The following is a 27,661-nucleotide window of genomic DNA, read 5'->3' on the forward strand; positions in this document are numbered from 1 at the left end:
AGTTAGTTAGCTTGCTTGCTAGGAGGCTCAGTTCAGCATCATCTGTATTAGAGAAGAAAATCACTTCATCCAATGTTTAAAGTGAATGAAATAGCTTTGCTAGCCTACTTACTGGAGTTCCACAACTACACATATCCTCTACAACTGTAAACAAATTGGCTGTATTGTTTGTGTCCCCTTTAATAATTGCCCTTGAGAAAGTTCATGTTTGTTGTCACCCCCCCCAACTGTTGGCTAAAATGTACGCCCATGGTCGTGTGTTATGCCAATCTTCCCAGCCCTTGTAACATGACCAATTGTTTCCATGACGACTATCCAAAATTCTGATACCATGGAACCAGCCATGTAGCCTGGTCCTACCAGGCTCTGGTACGTTTAATTTGTACAGAGAGTCTGGCCACTCTCCATTGACAGGTGTTAACTTCCTTGATGTTGAAGTTTAAAACCATTGGATCTGCCAAGAGCCACTCTGGATCTGCCACAACCAATTGCTAACGTTTGGTCGTGACGTCGGCTTAACATCGCTAGCGTTAGCCTTAGCCAACTCTTTCACCACTAACGGAGCGAGCTGGAAAATCAAATACTTCTCAGCCACTCCTTCTGTTCGCTGATTGGACAGGTAAAGATTTGACCGGAGAAAACCCAAGAATATACCGCAAACCCAGACGGAGTACTGAAGGGAAATGAAAATTGAGCGTAAGTCGTAGGAGGGCGGAGCCAGGCTACCAACCTTGGAACTGTGGCAGAAAAAAAAAGTGTCAGACTGAGCCTATAGAAAACGTGTACTGTATTCGGATATACAATTTGTTTAAAATGAAAATAAGTGGAACTAATAATGAATGTGATGTTTTATTTAGCAGAATTACATTATGTTCTATCCTATCCAATAGTTCCTATATTTCTAAGCATATTTTCTAAGATGTATTCTGATAAAGCTAGGGTGAGAAGCTCAGTCATCCGGGAGGAACTTGCAGAGATGCTGCTCCTTTGCGTGAGCCAGTTGAGGTGGTGCAGCATCTGGTAAGGATGTCCCCTGGGAGGTGTTCCAGGCACGCCAGCTGAAAGGAGGCCTCGGGGAAGACCCAGGACTAGGTGTAGGGATTATATCTCCAACCTGGCCTGGGAACGCCTCGGGATCCCCCAGTCAGAGCTGGTTAAAGCATTGGGTATACTGGCTAGCGACACTGTGGCTGGGACCTCCGTAGATCATGGCGCGCTCTACGAGCATGCACGGAGACATTAATGCTCAGCGCATTGTTCGTTGCAGTATTCTCCGAAACACCAGGGGACGGACAAACAAAATAATCTGTGAATAAGCAAGAAGTAGTAGAGAAGAAGAAGAGAGCCGAAGTAAAGGAAAGCAGGCTGCCTAGCAGCAGTAAACACGTCCATGTTAAACACTGACGTACTGCCAAACCTTATATTTATCTACTCTAATCATTAACATGACTGTTGTTTATCTCCAAATCTAAATGACTGTCTACCTCTAACACTGTCAAGAACTCTTTCCATGAAGCCGTTTTTTAGATTTGACAAAACCATCTCTCATGTTTTTCCACACCCTCCACCAACATACTTCTTCTCCCAGTTTGGTGTCTCTCTCTGACCACATATTTAAGGCTGTTTGACTCTCTAATATTCCACTATTATTCCGAATAATACAATATTCAGAATTTGATACAGGTCATGTAAACAGCATATTCCGGTTGGATATTCAGAGTAAGGCCTTTTTCGAATATAGCATTTTCTGATTAAGACGTGGGATATTCTGGAGAGGGGGTTGTAGCTGATTCTGTGGTCTGGCACGGATCAGTGGTCACAACCACTAGGGGCGCAAGAGACACTGGTTGCGACCAGCTCCTCAGTGGTCTGCCCTATGGTCCCTGTGGTCTGTGAAGCGGCTTTAGTATTTTCTCCCCTTTCCTGTCGTTTTGGCAGCACTGTTAGCTGGATAAATGTCAGAGATCATAATCTTTTGTCTATAAAATACACCATATCAGATATATTATGATTATTATTGTTATTAGTATTGATTATGAAGATCCGTCTGATCAGGACCAGCTGGTCTTTGGCACGGACCAGTGGTCACAACCACTAGGGGCGCTAAAGACACTGGTCGAGACCAGTGGCACAGCGGTCATGACCAGCTTCTTACTGGCACAAAGGTCCGTGCCACAGAGCAACTGGTCACGACCACTGATGAGCTGGCCGTGACCAGTGTCTTTAGCGCCCCTAGTGACAGTAACCACTGGTCCCTGCCAGAGACCATGGTCCTGGGACAGACCACGGCATTGGCTACAACCCCTGCTGATATTCTGGTATTATTCAGGTTTTAGAAGCATTCTTTGGACGTGTACAGCGCATTCGGAATATGCGTCTCAATCAGGGTTTTTACTGCAGGCTTAAGGCTGATTTATGCTTCTGCGTCGAATCGACGACGTACCCCTCTGCGTTGCCACGAACCCCCCTCTGAGCCCTCCGCCGTAGCTCGACGTGCACCTCCAAAAATGTGTAACTTTGCGTCGAGGTGACGCAGACTGCAAGGACTGTGATTGGTCAACTGGTCCTGTGTGTTGATGGGTGTTTCAAGCAGCCTACTGTGGGGAGTAGCAACATGCTAGTTCACTGACATAAGCTTTGCAAATAACTCATACATATTTTAGTTACAATGATGGGGTAGTGTCTAAATGTCAGTACTTAGTGGGCAGTTGTGCTAAAGTTTGCTTGCTAACATAACAAACTGGCTGGCAGACATCTCGCAAATAACCTCAGACTTACCACCCCTAGCGTTAGGGTGGTGAAATGCACAGTGATGCAAAGCAACCCCCTACGCAGAACTGACGGCATAGGAGCGACGGCGTAGCTACGGCGTGGAGTTGACGCAGAAGCATAAAACGGCGTTTATGGTCAGCTCTGTGCGTTGCTATGGTTTCTGTACACAAACCAACCAGAGAGAGAAAGGTAGAGGGAGATTTCCTGCTGTGTAGCTTCCTCCTTTGATAGCTGTCATCTGGTTGCCTGCCAACCACAAGACGCCAATGATGATGATGATGATGATGATGATGATAATGTGTGTGTGTGTGTGTGTGAGAGAGAGAGAGAGAGAGAGAGAGAGAGAGAGAGAGAGAGAGAGAGATTGTGAAATGATGAATAAAGAACAAGAGTGGCTGATGGGATGGTCCACCTGCATCCAATTAGCTTGCTGTGTGTGTGTGTGTGTGTGTGTGTGTGTGTGTGTGTGTGTGTGTGTGTGTGTGAGCGAGTGCCCTTGAGGGTTCAAGTGTGGTTGAGAGCAAATGTCTTTGTGCATGAAGGTGTGTAATTAATGCTTGTAAGCACATGTGAATATAAATATAAATTGTGTGTGTGTGTGTGCATGTGTTTTTGTGTTTGCTTCCTGGTGTGTGCATGTTTTGTTTTGGATGTGACATGACTCGTGTCATGTGAATGACTCACTTTGTGTGTGTGTGTGTGTGTGTGTGTGTGTGTATCATGTGCACTAACCAATTCATAGACAATGTTACTTCAGATAATCTCAATATGCTGCAGGCTGTATTTGTGTGTGTGTGTGTATATGTGTGTGTATATGTGTGTGTGTGTGTGTGTGTGTGTGTGTGTGCGCACGCGCGCTACTGCAGAACCTGATACTGCTTCCAGGAAGTTAATCTGCGGTGTCTGAGGGACTCCCCAGCTCTCTGATTGGATCTTTAACTTCCCATTAGTCTGCTCAGAATTACAATCATTTCAGCAGTGCAATGAGAAAACAAACCCTCGTCTCCCTGTTTATATTACAACAGCCTGGGCCAAACCAATCTACAGAGAGGCTGGGGGAGTCCGGGGGGGGGGGGGGGGGGGATAATCAATGCCTGCACTGTGCTGTATCCAAATTGCAATCTTCAGTAGACAAGATTTTCTTTTCTTTTTAATTTATTTTTGAAAGTAACAGACACATCAATATACACAAAAGACACTGCAATGTATACAAATTAAATTGGAAGAATGATAGAAAACTGCTTAAATATAATTACAAACTGGGACTGTACAAGAAATAAATAGCAGAGTACATATTAAACCAAAGACAAGCAAGTCAGAGTCTCTGCAGGAAGGAATGCAATAGTCTCCAGAATTTTGAGTCGATATCTGTGATCAACTCTGACAGCTTCAAGTGGATCCCGTTCTTCCTTAAAAGAGATTACACAAAATGGCCAATTTGGAGAAATTTGAAAAAAATCCTTAACCTGCACGATGGATTCACTGAGTTTTGTCTCAATTTCAGTTGATCCTGTTCCATTTCTTGGATTTCAAATGATTCTTTATGTAAACTTTGTGGGCACAACTTTGTTGTGCTCTGGAGTAACTGTTGCTTTATTGAAAGGCTTTTGTGGCTTGCAGTGGTGGAAGAAGTATTCAGATCCTTTACTTAAGTAAAAGTACTATAAAAGTCCTGCATTGAATGTGTTACTAAAATATATAAGTATCATCAGGAAAAGTATTACAAGTAAACATACTCAATGCAGAAATATCCTCCCATTTTAGAAAGTGTAAAGGATCCAAACAGTTGGGTGTTTAATGGTCTAATCATTTCAGCTGGACAATTTCATGTAACATGAACGTTTTTATAAACTACATGTTCATTTTGTGTGCAGAAATCTTAATGTGTAAAGTAACTAGTAACTAAAGCTGTCAGATGAATGTAGTGGAGTAAAAAGTACAATATTTCTCTCTGAAATTTAGCGGAGTAGAAGTAGAAAGTGGTGGGTTTTTTAAGAAGGCTGTGTGCAAACAAAAGTATACACTAACTAAACAGGACTAGGTTGAAACATAGTATATGAAAAATATAAAAAGAAGACTGTGTTTTTACGCTTGTAGAGCGGATCTCTGTGGAGCATACGCACCACTAATGCTGCTCTCGTGTCCAATGTAGCCAGTTTTACTGATTAGAGTGGAAGCGTAGTGTTGGAGCATTGGCTCTGCGTATGTCATGGTGTGTGTCCATTGTCAGCATCATTTCCCTGCTTCCCATTCATTTTTATGGGAGCAGCTGTGCAATACATTCTGGTAGCGTTGCTGGGACTTTGGAGAAGCAGGGCGTCTAGTCGCCACCTCCTCATTTGCATTAAGATGAATCCAGTCAACTTTATGCAAATGAGGAGCGGGCAGCTCTCAAAAGCTGACTAATTCTTTTAAACTGACCTTGTTGATCTGAAATAAATACAGATTCAGCAACTGCATAGCCTATTTCTCGCTTTTTCAGAAACACGTTTTGGTGAATTATTTTCATAAAATAAGTGATTGTATTCCAAATGAGCCGCCATTATGGTCTGTTTTGAAATCCGGTAGCAGACAGACCCATGTGAGGCGTTCGTCCAATCAGCTGCAGCCATCTTGGTTGTAGGAGGGCGGAACCTTTTTATTTACTTGTCAGTGGTCAGTGAACAGAAACTGGTGGCAAGCCCACTAGCGTGCAATGCTGGGATGCGGGGCGATCCCTGCCGTGAATATAATGCGTATATGGACACGTACCATTACGAGTGCAATGTAGCCGGCCCGTTAGTCAACTAAGAATTTCTTTATTGAGCACAGCCCTAGTAGGTTGGAGTTTTAGCTAAACACTTCATACAAGATTATTACACCCATTATCAGACAATTTAAAGTGACTCTGTATAATGTAAGTTGACCAATAAAAGACGATTTTCAAATGATAATCAAGTTTCAAATAGCAAAAGCAATTGTTTTGAAAAACTTTGGAATATTTGAAATCTGGTATTTTATTGGTATTTTAATTCATATTTTATGCAGCATCATATTTATATCGGCCGATATAAAAATGATGTTAGTCATTTTTGTCTTTTTATCAACCGATGATTATTATTTCCGTCTAACTGCCATTGTGTTTGTCAGGGCGGCACGGTGTTTGTGTTTTATTTAGATTTTTTTGGCCATGCAGAGTTTGTGACGTAGCACAGGATTTTAAATGCTAAAGTGGAGACTATAATGTCTGTGATCTGGACGTTTTTTCACGTAAAAAAACAAGACACGTGTGTACAGTATGCAATAATTGTAAGGTTGAAATAATGCGAGTAGAAGCCGTGTCAAATCCTTCAACACCAACAAGAAATAGACGGTTTCAATTACAACATCTATGTAAGAGGTGTTGTGTTGTACAGCACAACAGAAATGGATCAAATCATATTAGCTACATACTGTTGTACTGGTGGAATTAGTGCTGTGGAAATAGACAATATGTTACATTTTTGAAGACAAAAAAATCAACATAATGGAGGAAGTGATGATTTTAACAACATGATTGAATTATGCAGCACAAAGGAATATCAGAAAAGTATGCATAAACTCAAATTTGTAACATACAGTAAAGTAGGGGATCAAATTAATTATTATCAATAATACATACCATTTGCATCATGATGTCTTCCAGGAGAGTGTCATCTTTAGTGTTTTTTGATTGTTCAGGGATGCAAAACAATTTTCTTATTGAAAAAAGTCTGAATTTGGGGATACTGTTTTTGATGTATGAATATGATAGTTCCATACATTCCATTTCTAATGGATCAAAACCACATATTTAGGTTGGTAATTATTTTGGCAGGGCAACTAAAAATTAACAAAGTAATATCTGTGGTTGGGTAATGATTTTATTTGGATAGGTTTTGCAGAATTTAAAGTGCTCATATTGTGCTTTTTGGCTTTTGTCCTTTCCTTTATTGTGTTATATATCTTTTTTGTGCATGTTATAGGTTTACAAAGTGAAAAAGCCCAAAGTCCACCCCAAAGGGACTTACCATCTCCAACAGAAAACACTGTTCACAAACTGCTCCAAACAGTCCAGCCTTTATTTCCGTGACCAACATGCGTCACTTTGTAACAGATTATAATGCTCGCCTAGCTGCTAGGGTGGCACACCCTCATACTCTGCTTCTGACTGGCTAGTAGTCCTTACCTAGGTACTGTCAGGGCACGCCCTCATACTCTGCTTCTGACTGGCTAGTAGTCCTTACCTAGGTACTGTCAGGGCACGCCCTCATACTCTGCTTCTGACTGGCTAGTAGTCCTTACCTAGGTACTGTCAGGACACGCCCTCATACTCTGCTTCTGACTGGCTAGTAGTCCTTACCTAGCTACAGCACATGTGCGACTCCCAACAAAGATGGAATAGAAGTGTGATGCCTCTCTCTGTAGCTAAAACAGAGAGCTCAACACACAGGGTGAAAAGAGGAGCTGCAGCTTTTTGAAAATTAAGCCATTGTAAACCTATTCTGATATAACCTCTAAATACAATTATGAACCTGAAAATGAGCATAATATGAACACTTTAAAGCTTTAATGCGTAACTTTTTGATATATTAATGAACGTCCGTTACATTCAATTCATTGTCAAATGAGTTGCTAGACTATGTCAGGCATATATAGTAGTGCAGCAGATCACGCGTAGCATGTATTTTCACACATGCGTGTTGGGGCCATACCTGTCCAGAAATCCCACCTCCTGGCTCTGTTGCTCAGTCAAACGTCTGTGGCATCTGTGGTGCCTGGCGCATAGTCACAGGAGGTGCTCGGTGCGTCTCTGCAAGTCTCTGCAAGAGAGACTGTAGAGAGACTGTCCTTCAGCCTTATCACTATTGCATGAAACAACAACCTGTAGCCTATTAGGGTCTTACACAACACTTCAGTTTAACATTGTCATGACCTGCTCATTATGATATGAATAATAAATAAATAATAAAAGTACATTAGGAGGAGCACACTCTCATACACATCAAATATTATAAGAACAGCTGATTTCTGGTGCAGTAATCCACTTGTGGGCGGTTCTTGTGCGTACTATGAAATAGAATCTTGCCAGCGCCACTAGCTGTAGTTCCTAAGGTAGGTAGTTGAATTACAATATATTTTAGGATTTATGAGGATTTGAATATAGATGAGGTCTGTACTGAAGCTGCAGATGGTCAAATGTTTATTCTCTCTTAATTGACAGTTTGTTAAAACGCACTCCCCTTATTTGCTATTGCTATGCCTGCTTCCTGCACATATGCTGTTTACAATGATAATAGTAGCAGATATACCATTCAAAAGCTGATAGTCATTTTTTAACCAATTTGCCTTGATTTCAGACAAAGGAAGATTTCTAGCTGTCCATTTTGTCAAAGCATCTCTGCAACTCTGCGGAAGCTCTGCACAAGCCTTTCTGCAGAAGTATAAATTAGGCATTAGGCAACTCTGTAATAATCCCACAACTGCTGACGGATAACATGGTATCCATGCTATTCAACATTTCCCCTCTTACCCCTTTTTTTGCAATGGCAGTTTAAAAGGCATATAGGCCTGTCTGATATTACAATTGGTCAACATAGAATGTCTTAATTTGCAGATGATATTATCCTTTTTCTGAAACATCTCGATATGTCTATACCTGCTTTACTGGAGCTTATCCAGTATACATTTGGGAAAATCTCTGGTGACAAGGTCAATAATTTGTAATGCACTCTTAATTTACTTAATATGTCACACAGATAACAGTTAGTAGAGCTATTGAGAACATTGTAATATGCACAAAAATCATGTTGCGATAAAAACATAAGGAATCATGTTATCATACCACACCAAACCTGTTTTGTGTAGTTCTATAGTTCTATTCTGAAATCGGGGTTCTTCCTCTGTACACACATGCACGCACACACGCACGCACACACACACACACACACACACACACACACACACACACACACACACACACACACACACACACACACGCACACACACAGTCCCCTTGAGTTTAGAGGATAATGGTTTTGACAGAGAGAAGCCGAGTGTTTAAAGGTCAGCGGTGGGCGGGAGAGTTGCCAACAGAATAGTCCTCTAAACAAAACATCTCTCAATCCACTGGTCCTTAACATGCCTTCAGAATCCACTTCTCTCTGTTGAACTCCACATTTACACACCAAAGAAGGTTATTGCCTCCTTATGATTGCAACCAAGCACTAACAAAACTATGTATGTGGGGCCTTTGTTTTGGAGAAGAATTTTGTATTGCATAATACCGACAGCTGCATGCGTGCAGCTCCTAAAGAAAATTATTTTTTTAAATGCAAATTGTTGCTGTAGTTCCTACAAGTGTAGTTGGTTGAATTTATTTTAGGATTTGAATACAGATACAATTTAATTTAATAAAACCAGATATCAGTCCCAAAATGTAGGTCAGACCGAATTGTAAACAGTATTGCTTTAAAGATGGGATCAAATTCTCTTCATATGCTTTGCCTCCCCAGGACCCAAGGTTCAATGCTGAGGTGGACCTGGTCACAGGTTACAAAACCCAGAGTATCCTTTGCCTTCCCATCAAGAACCACAGAGATGAGGTAAGAAAATACACACAGAAGCTGTACATACTGCATACAGTACAGCTTGTGTTTAACTACTTAAAGGGATACTTCACCGATTTAGCATTAAACTTTGTATCAGTAGAAACACGGTAGTATTTTTGAATGACCGTGCTTCCCTCCCTCATGTCCCCCTGAGAGGAGAGATCTCTGTATTGTGGGTCTGGAAAAATGTATACTGATGACGCAAAAATCGTCATTTTACGTCATCGGTATACATTTTTCCAGAGGCAAAGGACTACAGCCAGTACTTCTGCATAGCCCATAGGGAGTTGGACGTCGTTTTTTTACGGAAATTGCCGAGGTAAAAACGAGGGTCAGCCATCTTGAATCATCGCTTAGCTTCTCAGCAGAAACAGATTTATTCATCCCGAAGGAAATTTACTAAACTACCGCACACATGTACCACCGGGATACATTGCTAGCCGGTAAGGGGACATCCTCAACGGTGTGCGGAAAGCAGGACGAGGGTAGGAGTTGGAGCTAGGTGGAAGCTAACGATAGCCAGCCACATGTGCCAGGCTTCGCCTGCTACGGCACAGCCTCAGTAGCGGCTCTGTCACCGGGTAAGACTAGCTAGCTAGTGGAGGTGGGCTTTTTTTTAACACGGACTGTTGCAGAAATGGGGTGCTTGTATCCAACTAACTGCTAACTGCTGGTTGAGTTTGTGATTGTTAGATGCCGACCATTCTACATTCCACAATTTACGGCTCTGTTTACAGCCTACCAAGTGCTAATGCTAGTATGTGTTAGCTGAACTTTACGGAAGCATATAGCTATGTGTGTGCACTAAATGTATCCTGTTTCGTATGTTGTTTTTATATATTTTAATTGTGTAACCACTTGAGCCACGGTGAAACGTTGTTTTGTGTATATGGTTGAAATGACAATAAAACACAGTTGAGTAGTTGATCGTCTCACTGTCTGTCTGTAAACGGTAGGCGTGGCTTGGGAGTAGACTCAGAGCAGCGAAGCAAGTGCATTCTGGGATTTGGTGTCTTTCATCCACATGAGCCAAAAACACATTTCCTGGCTTTTCTCGGCCTAGAAGGCACCAATTTCAAAGGAAATTTCACATTTCTACTACATAAGTGACCCAATTTAAAGATATATTCAGCTTTCCAGCGTTGAAATATCCCTTTAACTACTAGAAGTTAACCATAAAACAGAAGGATAGAGGTTCACCTAAGGGTCGAGTCCATCTGCGTTTTTGTCCAGGTTTTTCAATTGGAAACGCTACCTCCAAAAGCAATGACGGATGTTACCACAGTACGCTAATCAATAAGGTTATGAATAATGTGAATGCTAGCACTGCCTGAGTCAACTTTACCCGTGCTAAGTTTGGAATTGGAATTAATAGCACAGAAGCTACATGCAATGTAAGGTTACTGCTGTGGCTGACACGTTAGGCAGCGGTAACGGTAAAGCAGCAGCTCCCATGTTCTGCCAATCTGTATGACATGTTTTGACAAAAAGAATAATTAAATGTCCACTTGCTAGCTTCTTCCAGATCTTTCAACCTCATCTCATGGTCATCTTCAGCAGACGGTGTTCGCTTGGTTGTTATGGAGATGGCTCAATTGTCAGTATGTACAGAATGTAAGTATTGAACTTCATCTGGTTACAACTGTGCCATCTCCATGACAACTGAGAAAACTCCATCTACTGAGCAAGACCATAAGATGCAGCGGTTCTGAAAAAAAGCTAGTAAGTAGACCTTGTGTTAAGACTTTTTCGGTCAACTAAATGCTCAATTATATTTTTGGATTTTTATATTTATGCATGGTGTTTGCAAAGCTGACATTCTTGTCCAGCGGGGGACTGGATTAGCCATTTGAACCTGAGTTTTTACAGTTATAGTCGCTCTGGCCAAATTGTGTCTTTCACTAATTAATCGCATAATTTTCAAATAAACAGCTTTAGCAATGCAAACCTTGTTGACAGGATTTCTGGTAGCCTTGGGATTGTTGATAAGAAACCTTATCAAAAATCTTGTCCATCATTTGAAAGAAAAAGGCAATAGTATCATTCACATTGTGTACATATAATACAAATTATTTTCAATTCATTTACAACCACTTTTTTAATAGAGCTGTGTTTGACCCTGCTGTACAACTTTACTTTCAGAATCAGAATCAGAATCTGATGTGAAGCTGGGACAACTTGACTTTAAAATGACTTTATTTTTGGCAACACTGATTTTCAAAAAACAAGTCAAAAAAAGTCCTTTTTTCACTACGGTAGGGAACTAATTCTCCTTTTTGTCAACTTTTTCTATTGTGTTTTCTCCATTCTATCCATCACAGGTAGTTGGAGTGGCTCAGGCTATTAATAAAAAATGTGGGGAGGACAGTGCCTTCACTGAACAGGATGAAAAGGTTAGTAAAGTTCAATTGTGGCAGGATATTTTGCTGATGAAGAAGGTGTTGGGCAGATTATCAAGGTTCCCACGCGTCCTGGAAAACCTGGACATTTAGAAGAGTAGTTTTTCAGTTATGGAAACACCTGGTAATTGATCGAAATGACCAGATATCCTGGAAAGATTCTATGTCGTCCTGGACGTAAACGTAAGTGCGTATTTTGTTTGAAACGCGACTGTTAGTAGAATAAGCTGCCCGGTATGACACTTAAAAGCAGGTTTACTGGACGCAAAGTGTAAAGCTCCCTTTTCATTTCGGTTCCTATGTCAGTCAATCTAGCTGTTCATACCAGACGCGGAGCAGAACAGACTTGCAGCGATCTTTTTGTTGTTGAGTCTATTTTTCACTGAGCACCAGATCTATTTGATACATCTAAATCTATCCTTGGGTTCCCAGCAATACACTCACCAAGTGTGAAGTATATCGGTTCTAGAGCTATTTGAATGACAAACAGACAGACAAAAAGACAGACAGAGATTCCTTGCTTTATAGTTAGATATACCGCTACAGGTAGCTAAATGCTAACGCCAGAGAAAGCTGTAATCTTGGCTGCAGATGTTCATTTCTCCCCAATTTCAGATCACATTCCTGCTGGAACATGTTCCATTGTGTAGTTTTAGGTTTTCAAGCTTTAATTGGTGATTTTTCGCGCTAATAAGTGCCGATACTCCGTTACAGTTAGTCCCCAACTCTTTTCCAATAAAAGTAGTTAGCATTAGCTCCAAAAGTCGTTAAAAGTAGCTAGATGACGTCATATGCTCATTTGCATATTTGTGACATCATTACGCAATAATTTGTATAAAGCTTAGTGGTTGTGTCAGCAAGGTAGATAGAAAGAAATAGAAATCTTTAGCCATCTAATGACAAACTCACTACAGGAATTTATATCAAATTATAATTATTCCTTAGGTAACCTATATTTGAAGTAAAAAAATTCTACAAAGGGAGGGAGAAAGATCAATAAAGAATTCTCAAAGAAGGCTGGCTTGCCCAGGGCCAGGTCAGCTCAGAGGCGTCTTTCTCCCGTCCCATCCCGCTGTCTCCGCTGCAGGCAGCCCGGCCCCCGCGCCCCCTCCCCTTCTAACTGCCTGCGCAGTGCTGCTGCACATGAGGAGAGAGCAGAAAGCTCCTCAGTCACAGAACAGAAGAGAGGTGTTTTGGCGGCCACAAGAGAGAAAGACTTTGCATGCTCGCCTGAAAATACTGGTGTCTTTTCTACAGAAAGTCACCAGATTTGTCACTAGTGCCTTTTGTAAAAAGAATTCGCTAAGGGGTTCTAAAAATTCGCTAAATCTAGCGACAAAGTCGCTAAGTTGGCAACACTGGCACTAACAGCAGTAGTACAGATAAGGTAAGACCTGAACACTGACCAATCAGAGCAGACATAGCTTTTTGTGGACGGGGGCTTAAAGAGACAGCGATCCAACAGAGTGTCTCAGACAGAGGGAATGCAGGTGCAGCAGCCATGGGCAGTATGAGAAAAATAACGTATTTATATCAAATATACCCGATCGTATCATGGCTTATTCTACGTAGGATGTAGTAAATGACTACATCGCCAACATTGAGTATTAGTTGTGTTTTGTTGTTTTTTTAAAGTGCCGACACACTCTAACCACCCATTCAGACTCCGTGGTGGCCGTGTGTTTTTGTATCTGGGAACAGGGATAGAGCAAAAGAAGGAAAGCCTGAAGTGAGTTCATACGTGGCTACTAGTGATTGTAGCAGTGTCCATGCACCAGACCTTGTTTACATAAGTCCCTCCACCTCCGGTCTTACCAGAGTCATCAGCTGTTCTATGTTCAGTGACCTTCCGATTGGTAGCCAACCGCTCTATCCTGGACTGTTAACAGAAGCTGTCCTGACCTGTGTCAAAAGGTCTCCCCGATACACTGAATATAAAAATGTCCAGTTCCTCAGTCCATCTTTCTCCACCTGTGTGCGTCCTTCCTTATATCATCTGTCATTTTCCTTTGTCCTCTCCAACAGGACTTCTCATCTTATTTGGCCTTTTCAGGCATTGTCCTGCACAACGCTCAGCTCTACGAGACGTCGCAGCTGGAAAACAGACGCAATCAGGTGGGTTTCAAAGTGCGTCTCTGAAAGTGTGAGTATGCACAGACACAACTCTGAACATGATGAATTTTTCGGTGTGTGAATGTGTGTGTGTGTGTGTGTGTGTGTGTGTGTGTGTGTGTGTGTGTGTGTGTTTGTGCGTGTGTGTGAAGGTGCTGTTGGACCTGGCCAGTCTGATCTTTGAGGAGCAGCAATGTCTGGAGGTTTTACTGAGAAAGATCGCAGGAACCATGCTGTCCTTTATGCAGGCCCAGGCCTGTACAGTCTTCATCGCTGATGATGACTCCATGGTCAGTACACACACACACACACACACACACACACACACACACACACACACACACACACACACACACACACACACACACACACACAAACAGCTCCACTATTCTGTTATGACGTGCTATGTACATTCCCCTGTAAGTGTGGCAGCCTTTCAGTATGTGTGCTAATGTTTCAGTGATCTGTTCTGTAGTGTGATGCAAACAATGAGGGACCTGAGTTGTGGGAAACCAGATAGAAAGGTTGAGTCTAGTCGGAAGAACGAAATCTGGCTTTTACTGTGAATATGACAATGTACTCACTGAGTGCAGTATTTTTAAGAAATGAGTGAGAAACAGAGTGATCAGCAAAGGGAAGACATGCAAGTTTTCCTGAAGTTGACACATCCACTTTAGCCATTGGTTGATGGCAATTATAAAATGAATTGCACTCCAAGGACAGCCAGTTTTAATGCCTATCTGAAGTGGTGTTGGGTAGGTGAGCTGTTCTCTGCAGAGTACTTTGATAAAGGAGCCTCTGTTTACATCTTTCACTATGTCAATGAAAAGTTGAAGTAGCGGTATGTCCTCCAGTGATCTGATGGACATACAGCTACCTCAACTGTTCATTGACATAGTAAATGATGTATATACACACACACACACACACACACACACACACACACACACACACACACACACACACACACACACGATTGTTTGTAACTAATTTAGTTGAACTAAGTGAATTTCATGTTGCATTCAGGTGGCTGTTGATAACTTGTAAATTCCGCCAGTTTTACTACCAGAAAATTGGGGATTGATTGATAACTTGCAAACATTGCACCAAGTTACTGTAATGCTAAATATGTCTTTATTAGGTCCAGTTGGCTGGATTAACCATTGGCTATACAAACACTTGGTCACAGGATGAGTTTTATAAAATGTAGTCTATGTCCACGAGCTTCCACTTCTGGGATTGCTCCAGTGCCGCTGGTAATTCCGCCGTCCGTCACCTTCCTCTTTCTTTGTGTTGGCGTTCCAAACTCCGGTGGATTTATGAGGACTATGGTTAACTGCTCCTCAGATCTCTGCAGGGTAAATCCTTGGTTTAAAGAAATGCCAATAAACCAGAGCACATTTCTCTCCCTTCCAGGAATGCTGTGTAGACTAGCCAGACCTTCCTCCGCAGCGCTGTGGAGGATGGTTCTCTTTCTCCATAAACAACGTAAAATCAAGGAGAGGGTTAACTTTCCCTGCTCCAGATTCCCCACCGTGGTCAGAAAACACAGGGGAGACGATTTGTTTCTCTCACTATGACTCTAGAGTCGCTACTCGCTCTGAAGCTACCGGTAATCACCGTCACTCTCTCACAACACACACTCCCCACACACACACATACACACACACACACACACGCCGGCTCGATGCACACACCAGCGCACAAGTATGAACATCAGACCACTTACGTAGGCTACGGTGAAAGCTCCGAAATTCCTGTCGAAAGCATAATGTTTGTGTTTAATCCAGGGTCTGACTTTTCATTAAAAAAAAAACAAACAGTTGCGGCAATGTGTTTTTCTTCTGAAAACATAATTGCCTGCCTATTGACATTGACTGATACACAGCCCTCTGGTAGACAGAACATATACAACTTATACCAATATAGGTCTTACTGAAGGCATTTAATGGTCAAAATATTATCAATAAATATTCGAATATATTCGAATATTAATATTAATAAACAAACAAACTTCGAATCTGATTTTGGGGCAAAAGTCAAAGCCCTAGTCCTCAGAGGTAAAACAGTTACAATGTTATACATTAATTGGCTGAAAACATAAGCTCCTCCAGTTTGAATGACATGAAATTGCCTGACTAGAAGGTTATTAATCCTCGTTTACAACTTGTTTTTAATGCTTCCGGGCTTCCTCCGCTAACCCCCTGTTTTAACATTTTAATGCTATGAATTATGGGAATTTGTCTCAGCCAAAGACTGCAGAAATGTGGATTAACAGAAAGTGTTCAAAAAGGGCTCAAAATGTCTGCGAGAGTGCTTTCATGCACTTGATTATTTGACAGTGGGACAGCCCGGAACCCTCACAGTCTTGCCGGGAATGCGCCTCAAAGTCTGTGAGTGCGTAACTGGGAAGATTGGGATTTAATATTAGTGACTACTGACTCTAGACATGTAAAAGTCCTGGATTCTTTCTGCAGACTATCTACTCAGTTTCTGTCCTGTTTGGTGGCAGAGCCAGGGAACGGCTGTTCTGAAGCAACCTGAAGTCCACACTGTCATCTCCCTAATTTTGGCAGCGTTCAGCTTCAGGTTGTTAAGATCACCCCAGAGGTCCAGCTGTTCAACTGAGGTCCAGAGGTCCTGTCTCATCACTGTCACATCATCTGCAAACTTCAGGAGTTTCAGAGGCAGTCTCCTGAAGTGCAGTTGTTGGTGTAAAGGGAGAAGAGCAGTGGAGAAAGCATACATCCTTGGGGGGGCGCCAGTACAGATGGTCCTGGTGCTGGATGTGATTTCCCCAGTCTCACCTGCTGCCTTCCCACTGTCTGTCAGGGAGCAGAGAACAGACATTCACTTTAGGGAGCCTGATAGTGTATCTGCAGACAGCTCTTTAGCTAATGTTCCATGTTAGCATGGCTTCTTCTCTTGTAACCAGACATGCATTAACAAACACAAACTAAGAGCATAAATTAGTGAGCAGAGATATTTTCCAGCCTATCCCACTCGTAGATGCGATTGCTGGATTCACAGTGAGATAGCCAGAGCCAGCTAGCCAGCTGGAGGTGGACGGAGGCACCAGCAGCCTGTTGCACCAGCTGTGTGTAAGTTCTCTCCTAAGTTAGGGTGTAAATCCCGCACTAACACAAATATTCTCCTGAATAACCTCAAAGGTCCTCAAAAAATCTGCTGAAAGCATAATATGGCAAACTCAAGCCCATCAAGCAACAACACATGGGCACATGTACCTGAATGGAACATTACTTGGTAATACTAATACAATGTAGTGTCCCACTTGGCACTTGTAAATATTAACTAATGTCATGTCTAGGGATGTATGCTTAGACCCAAAAGAGGCAGTGGACGAATTTAGAAGTTACAGTTTTTGACGTTACACACACATAAACAACAATGGCGACCCCTGTTGATGCTGTACAGACACTGGTGATTAGCAGAGAGAAATAGAAATAAATAGACATAAATAGGCAACGTAAAGTAATTCCGCACATTATAATCAAAACAAAACACATACGATTGTGTACTACTACAGGTTATGTTTATTAAAGGGGTGATAGAATGCAAAACCGATTTTACCTTTTCATAGTTGAATAAGTTTGGTGGGTAAATAGGACATACGTAGAACCTCAAAATCCCATTGACACCTCTTTCCTCTGCAAATCTCACAATTTGAAACTGCTGCTGAAAACGGGCGAATCTCAACTAACTTATTTGGCTCTAGTCTCTATCTTTGTCACGCCCCAACATTTACATTTAGTGGCTACACCACTGATCTGAGATCAGGTAGTCTTCTGAATAGGTCAGATCTCAGAAATTGTATACATTGTTCATCTGCTATTTTACCACTACATTCACTTCTGAGACTTTTTTATGCGAGAAATCAACTATGTAGAAGTCAAATATGGGCCGTTTTATGAAAATTGATGGCTAATTGCAAAATTGTGTCCGACTGTGTGCCGGAATTCAGCGGCCGGTGCTGCCTGGGTTACTGCCTCGTCGCCCGGTCTGTCTTCCTTCACAGACCTCGGCCCGCTGTGAGCTAGATGGAGCTCCGTCACGGCCGGCAGCCCGCGGTGCTTGATACCCGCGCAAAGTCACCGTTTCTGGGTTAGTGGACTACCAAACGCCGCTGCCCTGACAGAACTCCAGGGCCTGCAGCTCCCCTCTTCCTGCTAAATGGCCGGTCTGGTGAGTGAGAGCACGGAGAGCGAGATTGTTACGCCCGCAATCTCTTACCACATGTTCCAGTTAATCTTATAATGGATATGTGTGTTGAGTTATTTAAACAAACGATCGGGGAAATAAACGCCTCTTGTCCGCGAGTCTCATTGATAAAGCCCGCGGCTGGATGGAGCGCTATCAATAAGAGCTAGCTAGCCTCCTCCTAGACCTCTGAAATTTACAAAAATGCATTAAATTGAAATCGGACAGAATTGTTAGCTTCATAAGACCTTGGGGTAGCTGTAATATAAGTGGCGTGATAAAATTCAAACTGTAAATATACTCTAGTTATGCCGAAAGTGTAGCTAACTAGCCGCGATCTGTACACATAGGATTGAAGGGACTAGCTAGCAGCTAACGAAACCCCTCATGTTCACAAAATTGCATTAAATTGAAATCGGACGCAATTGTTAGCTTTATAAGACCTTGGGGTAGCTGTAATATAAGTGGTGTGACGAAATTCAAACTGTAAATATACTCTAGTTATGCCGGCAGCTGGCAGCCGGCCACCTCCGTGGAGCTCCGCTGGGCCCAGAGCCCCGGTAGTCCAATAACTGAGAAACGGTGACTATCACTGGGTATGGAGATTGCCGCTTTCTCGTCAGACTGTGTGGAGCTCCTAAAGTCTGACACATCTTACTAAATTTGCAATTAGCCATCAATTTTCGTAAAACGGCCCATATTTGAGCTTTATATAGTTGATTTCTCGCATAAAAAAGTCTCAGAAGTGAATTTAATAACGAAATAGTAGACAAACAATGTATAACTTTGCAGTGTCTGAAATATGAGACCTGCTGTCACGTCTCCAATGTGTTTGTATGTGGTTCGCTCAAACCAATCAGCGCGCAGCTCATCTAAATATTCATGAGCATACCATATTTGGAAGAAAAGCTCTTGTTACAAATAGGGCCATATTCACAGGGTAGTTAAGGGCCCATAAAATAGCATTCAGGCAATTTTCAGCCCAACCAATGTTACATACCCTATTAGGAGACCTTAAGGAACAGTGTGAAATACCATATATAATCATTCTATCACCCCTTTAAATGAAGCCCAAAATATGAAATCGCTAGTATCATCTAGCGCTAGCTAACGTCACTGTTAGGTGGCTACCTAACGTTAATGTGTTGTCAGTGACTTTGCCTGGAATGCTACCAAGTCGTGAGTCGTGACTTGAAGTCATAACTTACGGGCTAAAAATTGTGTCTGGAAAGCAGCATTAATACACGAGGTAACGGGGGTAATAACAAGGGACAGGGGACATGCGGGCTGATGAACAGGTGGAACACATCAGGGCAGGGAAGACAATCACAGAGGTGGGAAAACACACAAGGCAGGAAGTAAAACAAGACATGACACAAGAGAAACAGACACTACAAAATGAAACAGGAAACTAAAGCATGAAATATACACAAGGATGGAACTAGGAAAACACAAACAAAGAATACAGGAACAGACAGGGAACAAATAAGGAAAGAGGTAAAGAAATAACAGGAAAAACCACCACAGAAAACCACAACCATGACAACTAAACAGCAGCTCAACACAAAACAATGAAGCTTGTGCTTAACAGCAACAGACACATTGTACAGGTACATTGGTCAGCTAATAATGTCATTGTGTTTAACCTCACATGCTGGAAAATAAATGCTCACAAAACATCCCCTTTTAAGTGGGATCAAAATAAAAAATACATTCATACAAACAGAAAAGTGTGAGAGAAACTGTGATTGCTCGATGTGCAACGTAAGGCACCTGCTCCAACAGGAGAGTCCTGGCCGCTGCAGTCATGCTGCGTGCTCTATCTGTGGTCGGTGTGCTGACTTATTGTTCAGTATCCCACTGTCTGGCTACTTGCAGAAAGTGCTCGGCGCACACGCACACGCAGTCAAAGCATGCGACAGAAGTTCTCACTGTGGGTCAAAATAATGTTCTTTGACCCAGAGGTAGCTGTGATTACTGAGTGCTGCATCACTTCCTGATTTACCAAACTCCAGATCGGTGGGAGGTCCAAATCACAGAATGCGCGCGTGAAATAAATTATTGCTGTTGAAAGGAATTTGCGTTAACTCGTTATTATCTTGTTCATTTTGACAGCCCTAGTTGAAACTAGTTAGTTTGATACTATAGTTGTGTTGATGTTTGGTTGCACGACAGAGACGTAAGGTTCATCTTAATTACACAGGTGTTAAAGTCCACGCAAACCAAAATATTGTTCCAGACGTTTTACTTCTATGGCCAATCAGTGAAAAACACTATTCTTGATGCAGTGTTTATTATCATTATTGTTATAATATAATTATTATTACAAGGTTGTCTCTTGTGCCGAATAGTCTTGAGCACTTTGCTTAGCAATACATGGAGGCTAAAAATGGCTAACGTTGTTAACGTTAATCAGCACACAAAAGAAAGGAACATAAACTAGTAGAAAGCATTATGATTAGGTGATAATGTACAACCATAACCTACAGCTAGTGCAAAATAACAATTGGGACATTGAGTGTTTACATGTCAACTATAACATGGGGTAATATAACGGTACCCTATTATTGTTGGGAAGATGAAATGGTAACAGTATAACAATAGTGCTGCACGATATGAGGAAAATTACTATATTATATACGATATTACTTGCGATAAATTAACAAATATTAAAGTGTTCTCAGTTCTACTGCTTTCAGTATTCTGCTAAAATACAACAAACTGCTTGTTGAATTTAAAACATCCATCCATCCATCCATCTTCATCCGCTTATCCGGGGTCGGGTCGCGGGGGTAGCAGCTCCAGCAGGGGACCCCAAACTTCCCTTTCCCGGGCCACATTAACCAGCTCCGACTGGGGGTTCCTGAGGCGTTCCCAGGCCAGGTTAGAGATATAATCCCTCCACCTAGTCCTGGGTCTCCCCAGAGGCCTCCTCCCAGCTGGACGTGCCTGGAACACCTCCCTAGGGAGGCGCCCAGGGGGCATCCTTACCAGATGCCCGAACCACCTCAACTGGCTCCTTTCGACGCAAAGGAGCAGCGGCTCTACTCCGAGCTCCTCACGGATAACTGAGCTTCTCACCCTATCTCTAAGGGAGATGCCAGCTACCCTCCTGAGGAAACCCAATTCGGCCGCTTGTACCCTGGATCTTGTTCTTTCGGTCATGACCCAGCCTTCATGACCATAGGTGAGGGTAGGAACAAAAACTGACTGGTAGATTGAGAGCTTTGCCTTCTGGCTCAGCTCTCTTTCGTCACAACGGTGCGATAAATTGAATGTAATACCGCACCTGCTGTGCCGATTCTCCGACCAATCTCCCGCTCCATTGTCCCCTCACTCGCGAACAAGACCCCCAAGGTACTTGAACTCCTTCACTTGGGGTAAGGACTCATTCCCTACCTGGAGAAGGCACTCCATCGGTTTCCTGCTGAGAACCATGGCCTCCTATTTAGAGGTGCTGATCCTCATCCCAGCCGCTTCACACTCGGCTGCGAACCCGATCCAGTGAGTGCTGAAGGTCACAGCCATCAGGACCACATCATCTGCAAAAAGCAGCGATGAGATCCCCAGCCCACCGAACTGCAACCCCTCTCCACCCTCGACTACGCCTCGATATCCTGTCCATAAATACTACAAACAGGATTGGTGACAAAGCGCAGCCCTGGCGGAGGCCAACTCTCACCTGAAACGAGTCCGACTTACTGCAGAGAACCCGGACACAGCTCTCGCTTTGGTCGTACAGAGATTGGATGGCCCTGAGAAGGGACCCCCATCACCCCGTACTCCCGCAGCACCTCCCACAGTATCTCCCGGGGCACCCGGTCATACGCCTTCTCCAGATCCACAAAACACATGTAGACTGGTTGGGCATACTCCCAGGCTCCCTCCAGGATCCTTGCGAGAGTAAAGATCTGGTCCGTTGTTCCACGACCAGGACGGAATCCGCATTGTTCCTCTTCAACCTGAGATTCGACTATCGACCGAACCCTCCTTTCCAGCACCTTGGAGTAGACTTTACCGGGGAAGCTGAGAAGTGTGATACCCCTGTAATTGGCACACACCCTCTGGTCCCCCTTTTTAAAAAGGGGAACCACCACCCCGGTCTGCCACTCCTTAGGCACCGTCCCAGACTTCCACGCAATGTTGAAGAGGCGTGTCAACCCCTCCACACCCAGAGCTTTAAGCATTTCTGGACGGATCTCATCAATTCCTGGGGCTTTGCCACTGTGGAGTTGTTTAACTACCTCAGCAACCTCCACCAGGGAAATTGATGCCAATCCCACCTCATCCTCCAGCTCTGCCTCTACCATAGAGGGCGTATTAGTCGGATTTAGGAGTTCCTCAAAGTGCTCCTTCCACCGCCCTATTACCTCCTCAGTTGAGGTCAACAGCGTCCCATCCTTACTGTACACAGCTTGGATGGTTCCCCGCTTCCCCCTCCTGAGGTGGCGAACGGTTTTCCAGAAGCACCTTGGTGCCGACCGAAAGTCCTTCTCCATGTCTTCTCCGAACTTCTCCCACACACGCTGCTTTGCCTCTTTCACGGCAGAGGCTGCAGCCCTTCGGGCCCTTCGGTACCTTGCAACTGCCTCCGGAGTCGTCTGGGATAACATATCGCCTATAGCCTTCTTCAGTCGGACGGCTTCCCTGACCACCGGTGTCCACTACGGTGTTCGTGGGTTACCGCCCCTTGAGGCACCTAAGACCCTAAGACCACAGCTCCTCACCGCAGTTTCAGCAATGGAAACTTTGAACATTGTCCACTCGGGTTCAATGCCCCCAGCCTCCACAGGGATGCACGAAAAGCTCCGCCGGAGGTGTGAGTTGAAAGCCTGTCGGAGAGGGGCCTCCTCCAGACCCGTTTGGGCTTACCAGGTCTGTCCAGAGTCTTCCCCCACCCCCTGACCTAACTCACCACCAGATGGTGATCGGTTGACAGCTCCGCCCCTCTCTTCACCCGAGTGTCCAAAACATACGGCCTCAGATCAGATGAAACGATTATAAAATCGATCATTGACCTTTGGCTTAGGGTGCTCTGGTACCAAGTACACTTATGAGCATCCCTATGTTCGAACATGGTGTTCGTTATAGACAATCCATGACTAGCACAGAAGTCCAACAACAAACAACCACTCTGGTTTAGATCAGGGAGGCTGTTCCTCCCAATCACGCCTCTCCATGTGTCTCCATCATTACCCACGTGCGCGTTGAAGTCCCCCAGCAGAACTATGGACCCTCTCGTCCACCGGGTTAAACTCCAACGTAGCGGCGCTCAGCCGGGGGCTTGTGAGTATCCCCACACCCGCCCGGCGCCTCACACCCTGGGCAACTCCGGAGAAGAAAAGAGTCCAACCCCTATCCAGGAGTATGGTTCCAGAACCAAGACTGTGCGTAGAGGTAAGCCCCACCAGATCTAACCGGTAGCACTCCACCTCCCGCACAAGTTCTGGCTCCTTCCCCCACAGAGAGGTGACATTCCACGTCCCCAGAGCCAGCCTCTGCTGCCCGGGTCTGGTCCGTCGAGGCCCCTGACCTTCACTGCCACCCATGTGGCAGCGCACCCGACCCCAGCGGTTCCTCCCACAGGTGGTGGGCCCATGGGATGGAGAGATGTAGCTTAGCTTTTTCGGGCTGTGCCCGGCCGGGCTCCGTGGCAAACCCGGCCACCAGACGCTCGCTGACGAGCCCTCCATCTGGGCCTGGCTCCAGACGGGGATCCCAGGTTTCCTCCGGGCAGGGTCACTTCATCCCTTCCTCGATTTTTCATAGGATTTTTGAACCATTCTTTGTCTGGCCCCTCACCTGAGACCACTTTGCCATGGGAGACCCTACCAGGAGCACAAAGCTCCAGACAACACAGCCCTCAGGTTCATAGGGACACACAAACCTCTCCACCACGATAAGGTGATGGTTCCCCGAGAAGAAAATGAATTTAAAACAAATAAAGGAAATCATTTCCAACATTCTTTTATTGAACAAATTGAACATTGAATTAAACATAAAAGGAACCACTTAACAAAGAATGACAAAGTTACATTTTAAAGTGCAATTTTCTGCTGATATTTTCTTTCAACTAATACAATAAATATCTGAGTGTCTATCGCGATATGTTGCAGCCTTTCGCAATATGTTTATTGCGCCAGTTAATATTGCGAAGGCGGTTAAAAAAATGATATATTGTGCAGCCCCAATAACCAACAATGATAGCCTACACTGGCAAACTGTTATAAATGAGTAGCTGTAAATTTGAAGGTTATCTTACCCAAGTCTTCTGCCAGAGGTCAGTGATCCTCTGTATCTCGTGGAAAAACAAAAGCGTGAGTATTATCAAAATCATCATAAATGATGATGAAATCCATTCCGGAGAACACATCGCTGACGCAAAACTCCTCACTCCTCCTCATCCTCCAAGTTATCCCACCTGTCAAAACGATGTGCCATGACAACCGATTTTGGGGAGGACTTTAATTAAAACAGTCCTGTCAACTTTGTTGTGTTTTATATAGTATATGCCACAGTTTATCATAACTCAAGACAGTGAATGTAGCCAGCGATCGTCTACATTACTTAGACTGAAAATAACCCTTTTTTGCGTTTGTAGAAATTTCACATATTGTACGTACAAAAACGTTCACATTTTTTATAATCAGCATTATTGATTTGATTTACCACCCAGCCCTGTACTTACTGTTGTACAATGGAATATGCAGAAAACAACATTACACTTTCAACTGTGAAGACATTTCAGTGAGCACAACCTGACTGGCAACCTTGGCCAAAAATATGTAAAAGAGCTCTGAAAATATAATAGAAAAGGCAGTTTGTTTAAACACAATTAATACATCAATCAGAATTCCACAGGTTTTTGCTTTTTTCGATACCAAATTAAATGACACATTACACATTACGGCACAAATCTTTGTATTTTTTTTCCAGCTAAGTGAGCGAATGTGTAACATAGAGTTTTTCCTGCGTGTCTCTATGATGTTTAACGTTAGCCAGCCAATCACAGACATTATTAGATCTTGGTTGAAGCATGCTGCATGCTGATTGGCTCACTGACTCTGATGAGATTTACTCCTTAGGTATTGAAATTGGGTAGATAGATAGATAGATAGATAGATAGATAGATAGATAGATAGATAGATAGATAGATAGATAGATAGTTTTTTATTGATCCCAAAAGAACATGGGAAATTACGGTGTTGCAGCAGCAAAATATCAGACACACAGCACACATACAGAATATACATTAAATAATAGGATACAATATACATGAAATAATAATAGAATAGAATACAAAAACAGCGGTCCGTGCGACATCGAAGCTCTCTTAGCCTCTTAGAGAAGGTGCTCCTCTGTTGGACCAGTGTGGGGGGGTGGAGAGGGTGGTCGGGGTTATCCATGATAGAGAACAGTTTATTCAGTGACATCCTCTCCACCACAGCCTCAAAAGTGTCCTGTTTGCAGCCAATAACGGAGCCAGCCTTCCTGATCAGTTTGTTCAGTCTGTTTGTGTCGCTGGCTCAGATTTTTCGATACTCGGTATATTAGATGCAATTCGGTCGCTGACTAAAAAGTATTGAATTCGGCATCTAGCCCTACCCAGGTGTCATTCAGGTCAGTGTTCAACTAGTCTATATCATCAAGGATTGTTCTGTACTGCTTGATGACCCTCATTTCTGCCGGATGTCCGTCCCCTTCCTCTTTCTTTGTGTTGGCGTTTCTAGACTTAGGTGGATTTGTGAGGACTATGGTTAACTGCTCCTCAGATCTCTGCAGGGGAAATCCAGACAGCTAGCTAGACTATCTGTCCAGTCTGAGGTTTCTGTTACACGACTAAAACTACTTTTTGAACGTACACGCTCCACCAAAACACAAGTTCCTTCCTGAGACTATTTAGCAGAGGCACCAATGGTCCGCCCCAAGATGATTGTGATTGGTTTAAAGAAATGCCAATAAACCAGAGTATGTTTTTTTCGCCCAAGATGATTGTGATTGGTTTAAAGAAATGCCACTAAAACCAGAGCGCCCATCCTGGAATGCTGTGTGACTAGACAGACCCTCCACCGCAGCGCTGTGGAGGAAGGTCAGCAAAGTGAGACTAGTGTCCAACATAAACCCATTACCTTCCAGGCAGAGGAATTGCTCAACTCTGTGTCTCCATGGAAGACGGGGAGACGTAGCAGCTGTATGACGGTGCTACTAGATCTTTCTAGATTATGTTTTGGGCATTTGAGGCCTTTATTTTTATAGGACAGATGGAGACATGAAAGGGGAGAGAGAAGGGGAATGACATGCAGCAAAGGCGTAAACCTCTATATATGGGCGCGTGCTCTACCAGGTGAGCTACCCAGGCGCAAGGTCTCCCGAACCTTCTTCACACATTTGAAAAGAGTTGTGCAGCCCTGTGTTTTTCCTTAACACTGTCCAGTCCAATACATTTGATCATATTTTGACTTATTTTCTTACCTTTTTATGTGCTTTACAGTAAAACATTTGAAAAGACATGAAGCCGTTGTTACCAAGGTAGCGATCATCATGTTCAAATAAGCAGCTGCTCAAATAGCTTTAGAGCGGATGGCTACAAGGCTTTTTTGTTTTCTTTGAAATTCATTGAAATGAAGTTTGACTAAACTTTAAATGAATAGCCACTTTCAAGAGCATAATGAGTTATGTCAGACAGACCTCTGACACTTCTGACAGCAAGTGGGAATGTAGAGTTTCTGTTCTGCAAATCAAGACGTTTCATATACAGAGCAGATAGAACAGCAGCGCGCCGGGTTTTAATGTAAATGCGGTCTCTTTCACTTTACTGAAACACACACACACACACACACACACACACACACACACACACACACACACACACACACACACACACACACACACACACACCCCGAACAGAGTCCTCTGTGGGCTTTAACATTTGTTTTGGCTTGTCCTCTCAGGGGTGTCCAGTGCCTGAAAAACACACACTGACACGCTTCACACTCGCACATGGAAAACAAGCGCCAGAGGAAAAGGAAGCAAATTAACTGTCATACACCGAGGGAGATTGATAGACGAGCTTGGTTACAGTATTCCCACGTCTCCGTAGGTACAAAAACTTGTGCCTGCACAGCAACTCCAATCTACAGTTTATTTTGAGCCAGTATTTTGATCCAAACATTACGAAATATCTAAAAAGTATGTACCAATACACACATAGTACACATGTAGACAGAAAACATTGAAATATCACAGCGAATAAACATGTTTCAGTAAGCATGTTGTCAGTAAGCATTTCAAGACTAAAGTATATTGTGACAGTGTGTCTCAGGGAGCATCCTAGCTGTTTCTAGCTTATGTTGGTTATGACTAATGATACAGCTCCTTCTGGTTTTCAAAGCTTTCTGTTTTTCCATGCCTAAAAGAGGCCACATGAGCAAAACATCAGATTAGGCTTTTGGTGGGGCAGCAGATTTTGACTTTCTGCATTTTCTGGGTGGGTATAGGAGGTGTATTTATAATCTTAAATTAGGTACCTACTAGAGTGAGTGAGCATTGCAG

General features: G+C 43.3%; 1 protein-coding gene across 3 annotated transcripts in view; it reads left to right on the forward strand.

Annotated features, from left to right (window-relative positions):
• The window catches only part of pde5ab (phosphodiesterase 5A, cGMP-specific, b), a 143,754-nt gene that overhangs the window by 57,055 nt on the left and 59,038 nt on the right, over positions 1-27,661 (forward strand). For all 3 annotated transcript variants that reach the window (XM_078275918.1, XM_078275916.1, XM_078275917.1), the window contains exons 4-7: positions 9,285-9,374; positions 11,702-11,773; positions 13,805-13,894; positions 14,044-14,181. In XM_078275918.1, the coding sequence (XP_078132044.1) occupies positions 9,285-9,374; positions 11,702-11,773; positions 13,805-13,894; positions 14,044-14,181 (390 nt within the window). The remainder of the gene's footprint in view (positions 1-9,284; positions 9,375-11,701; positions 11,774-13,804; positions 13,895-14,043; positions 14,182-27,661) is intronic.

The sequence above is a fragment of the Sander vitreus genome, chromosome 19 (genome assembly GCF_031162955.1).
Source record: "Sander vitreus isolate 19-12246 chromosome 19, sanVit1, whole genome shotgun sequence".
Lineage (NCBI taxonomy): Eukaryota > Metazoa > Chordata > Actinopteri > Perciformes > Percidae > Sander > Sander vitreus.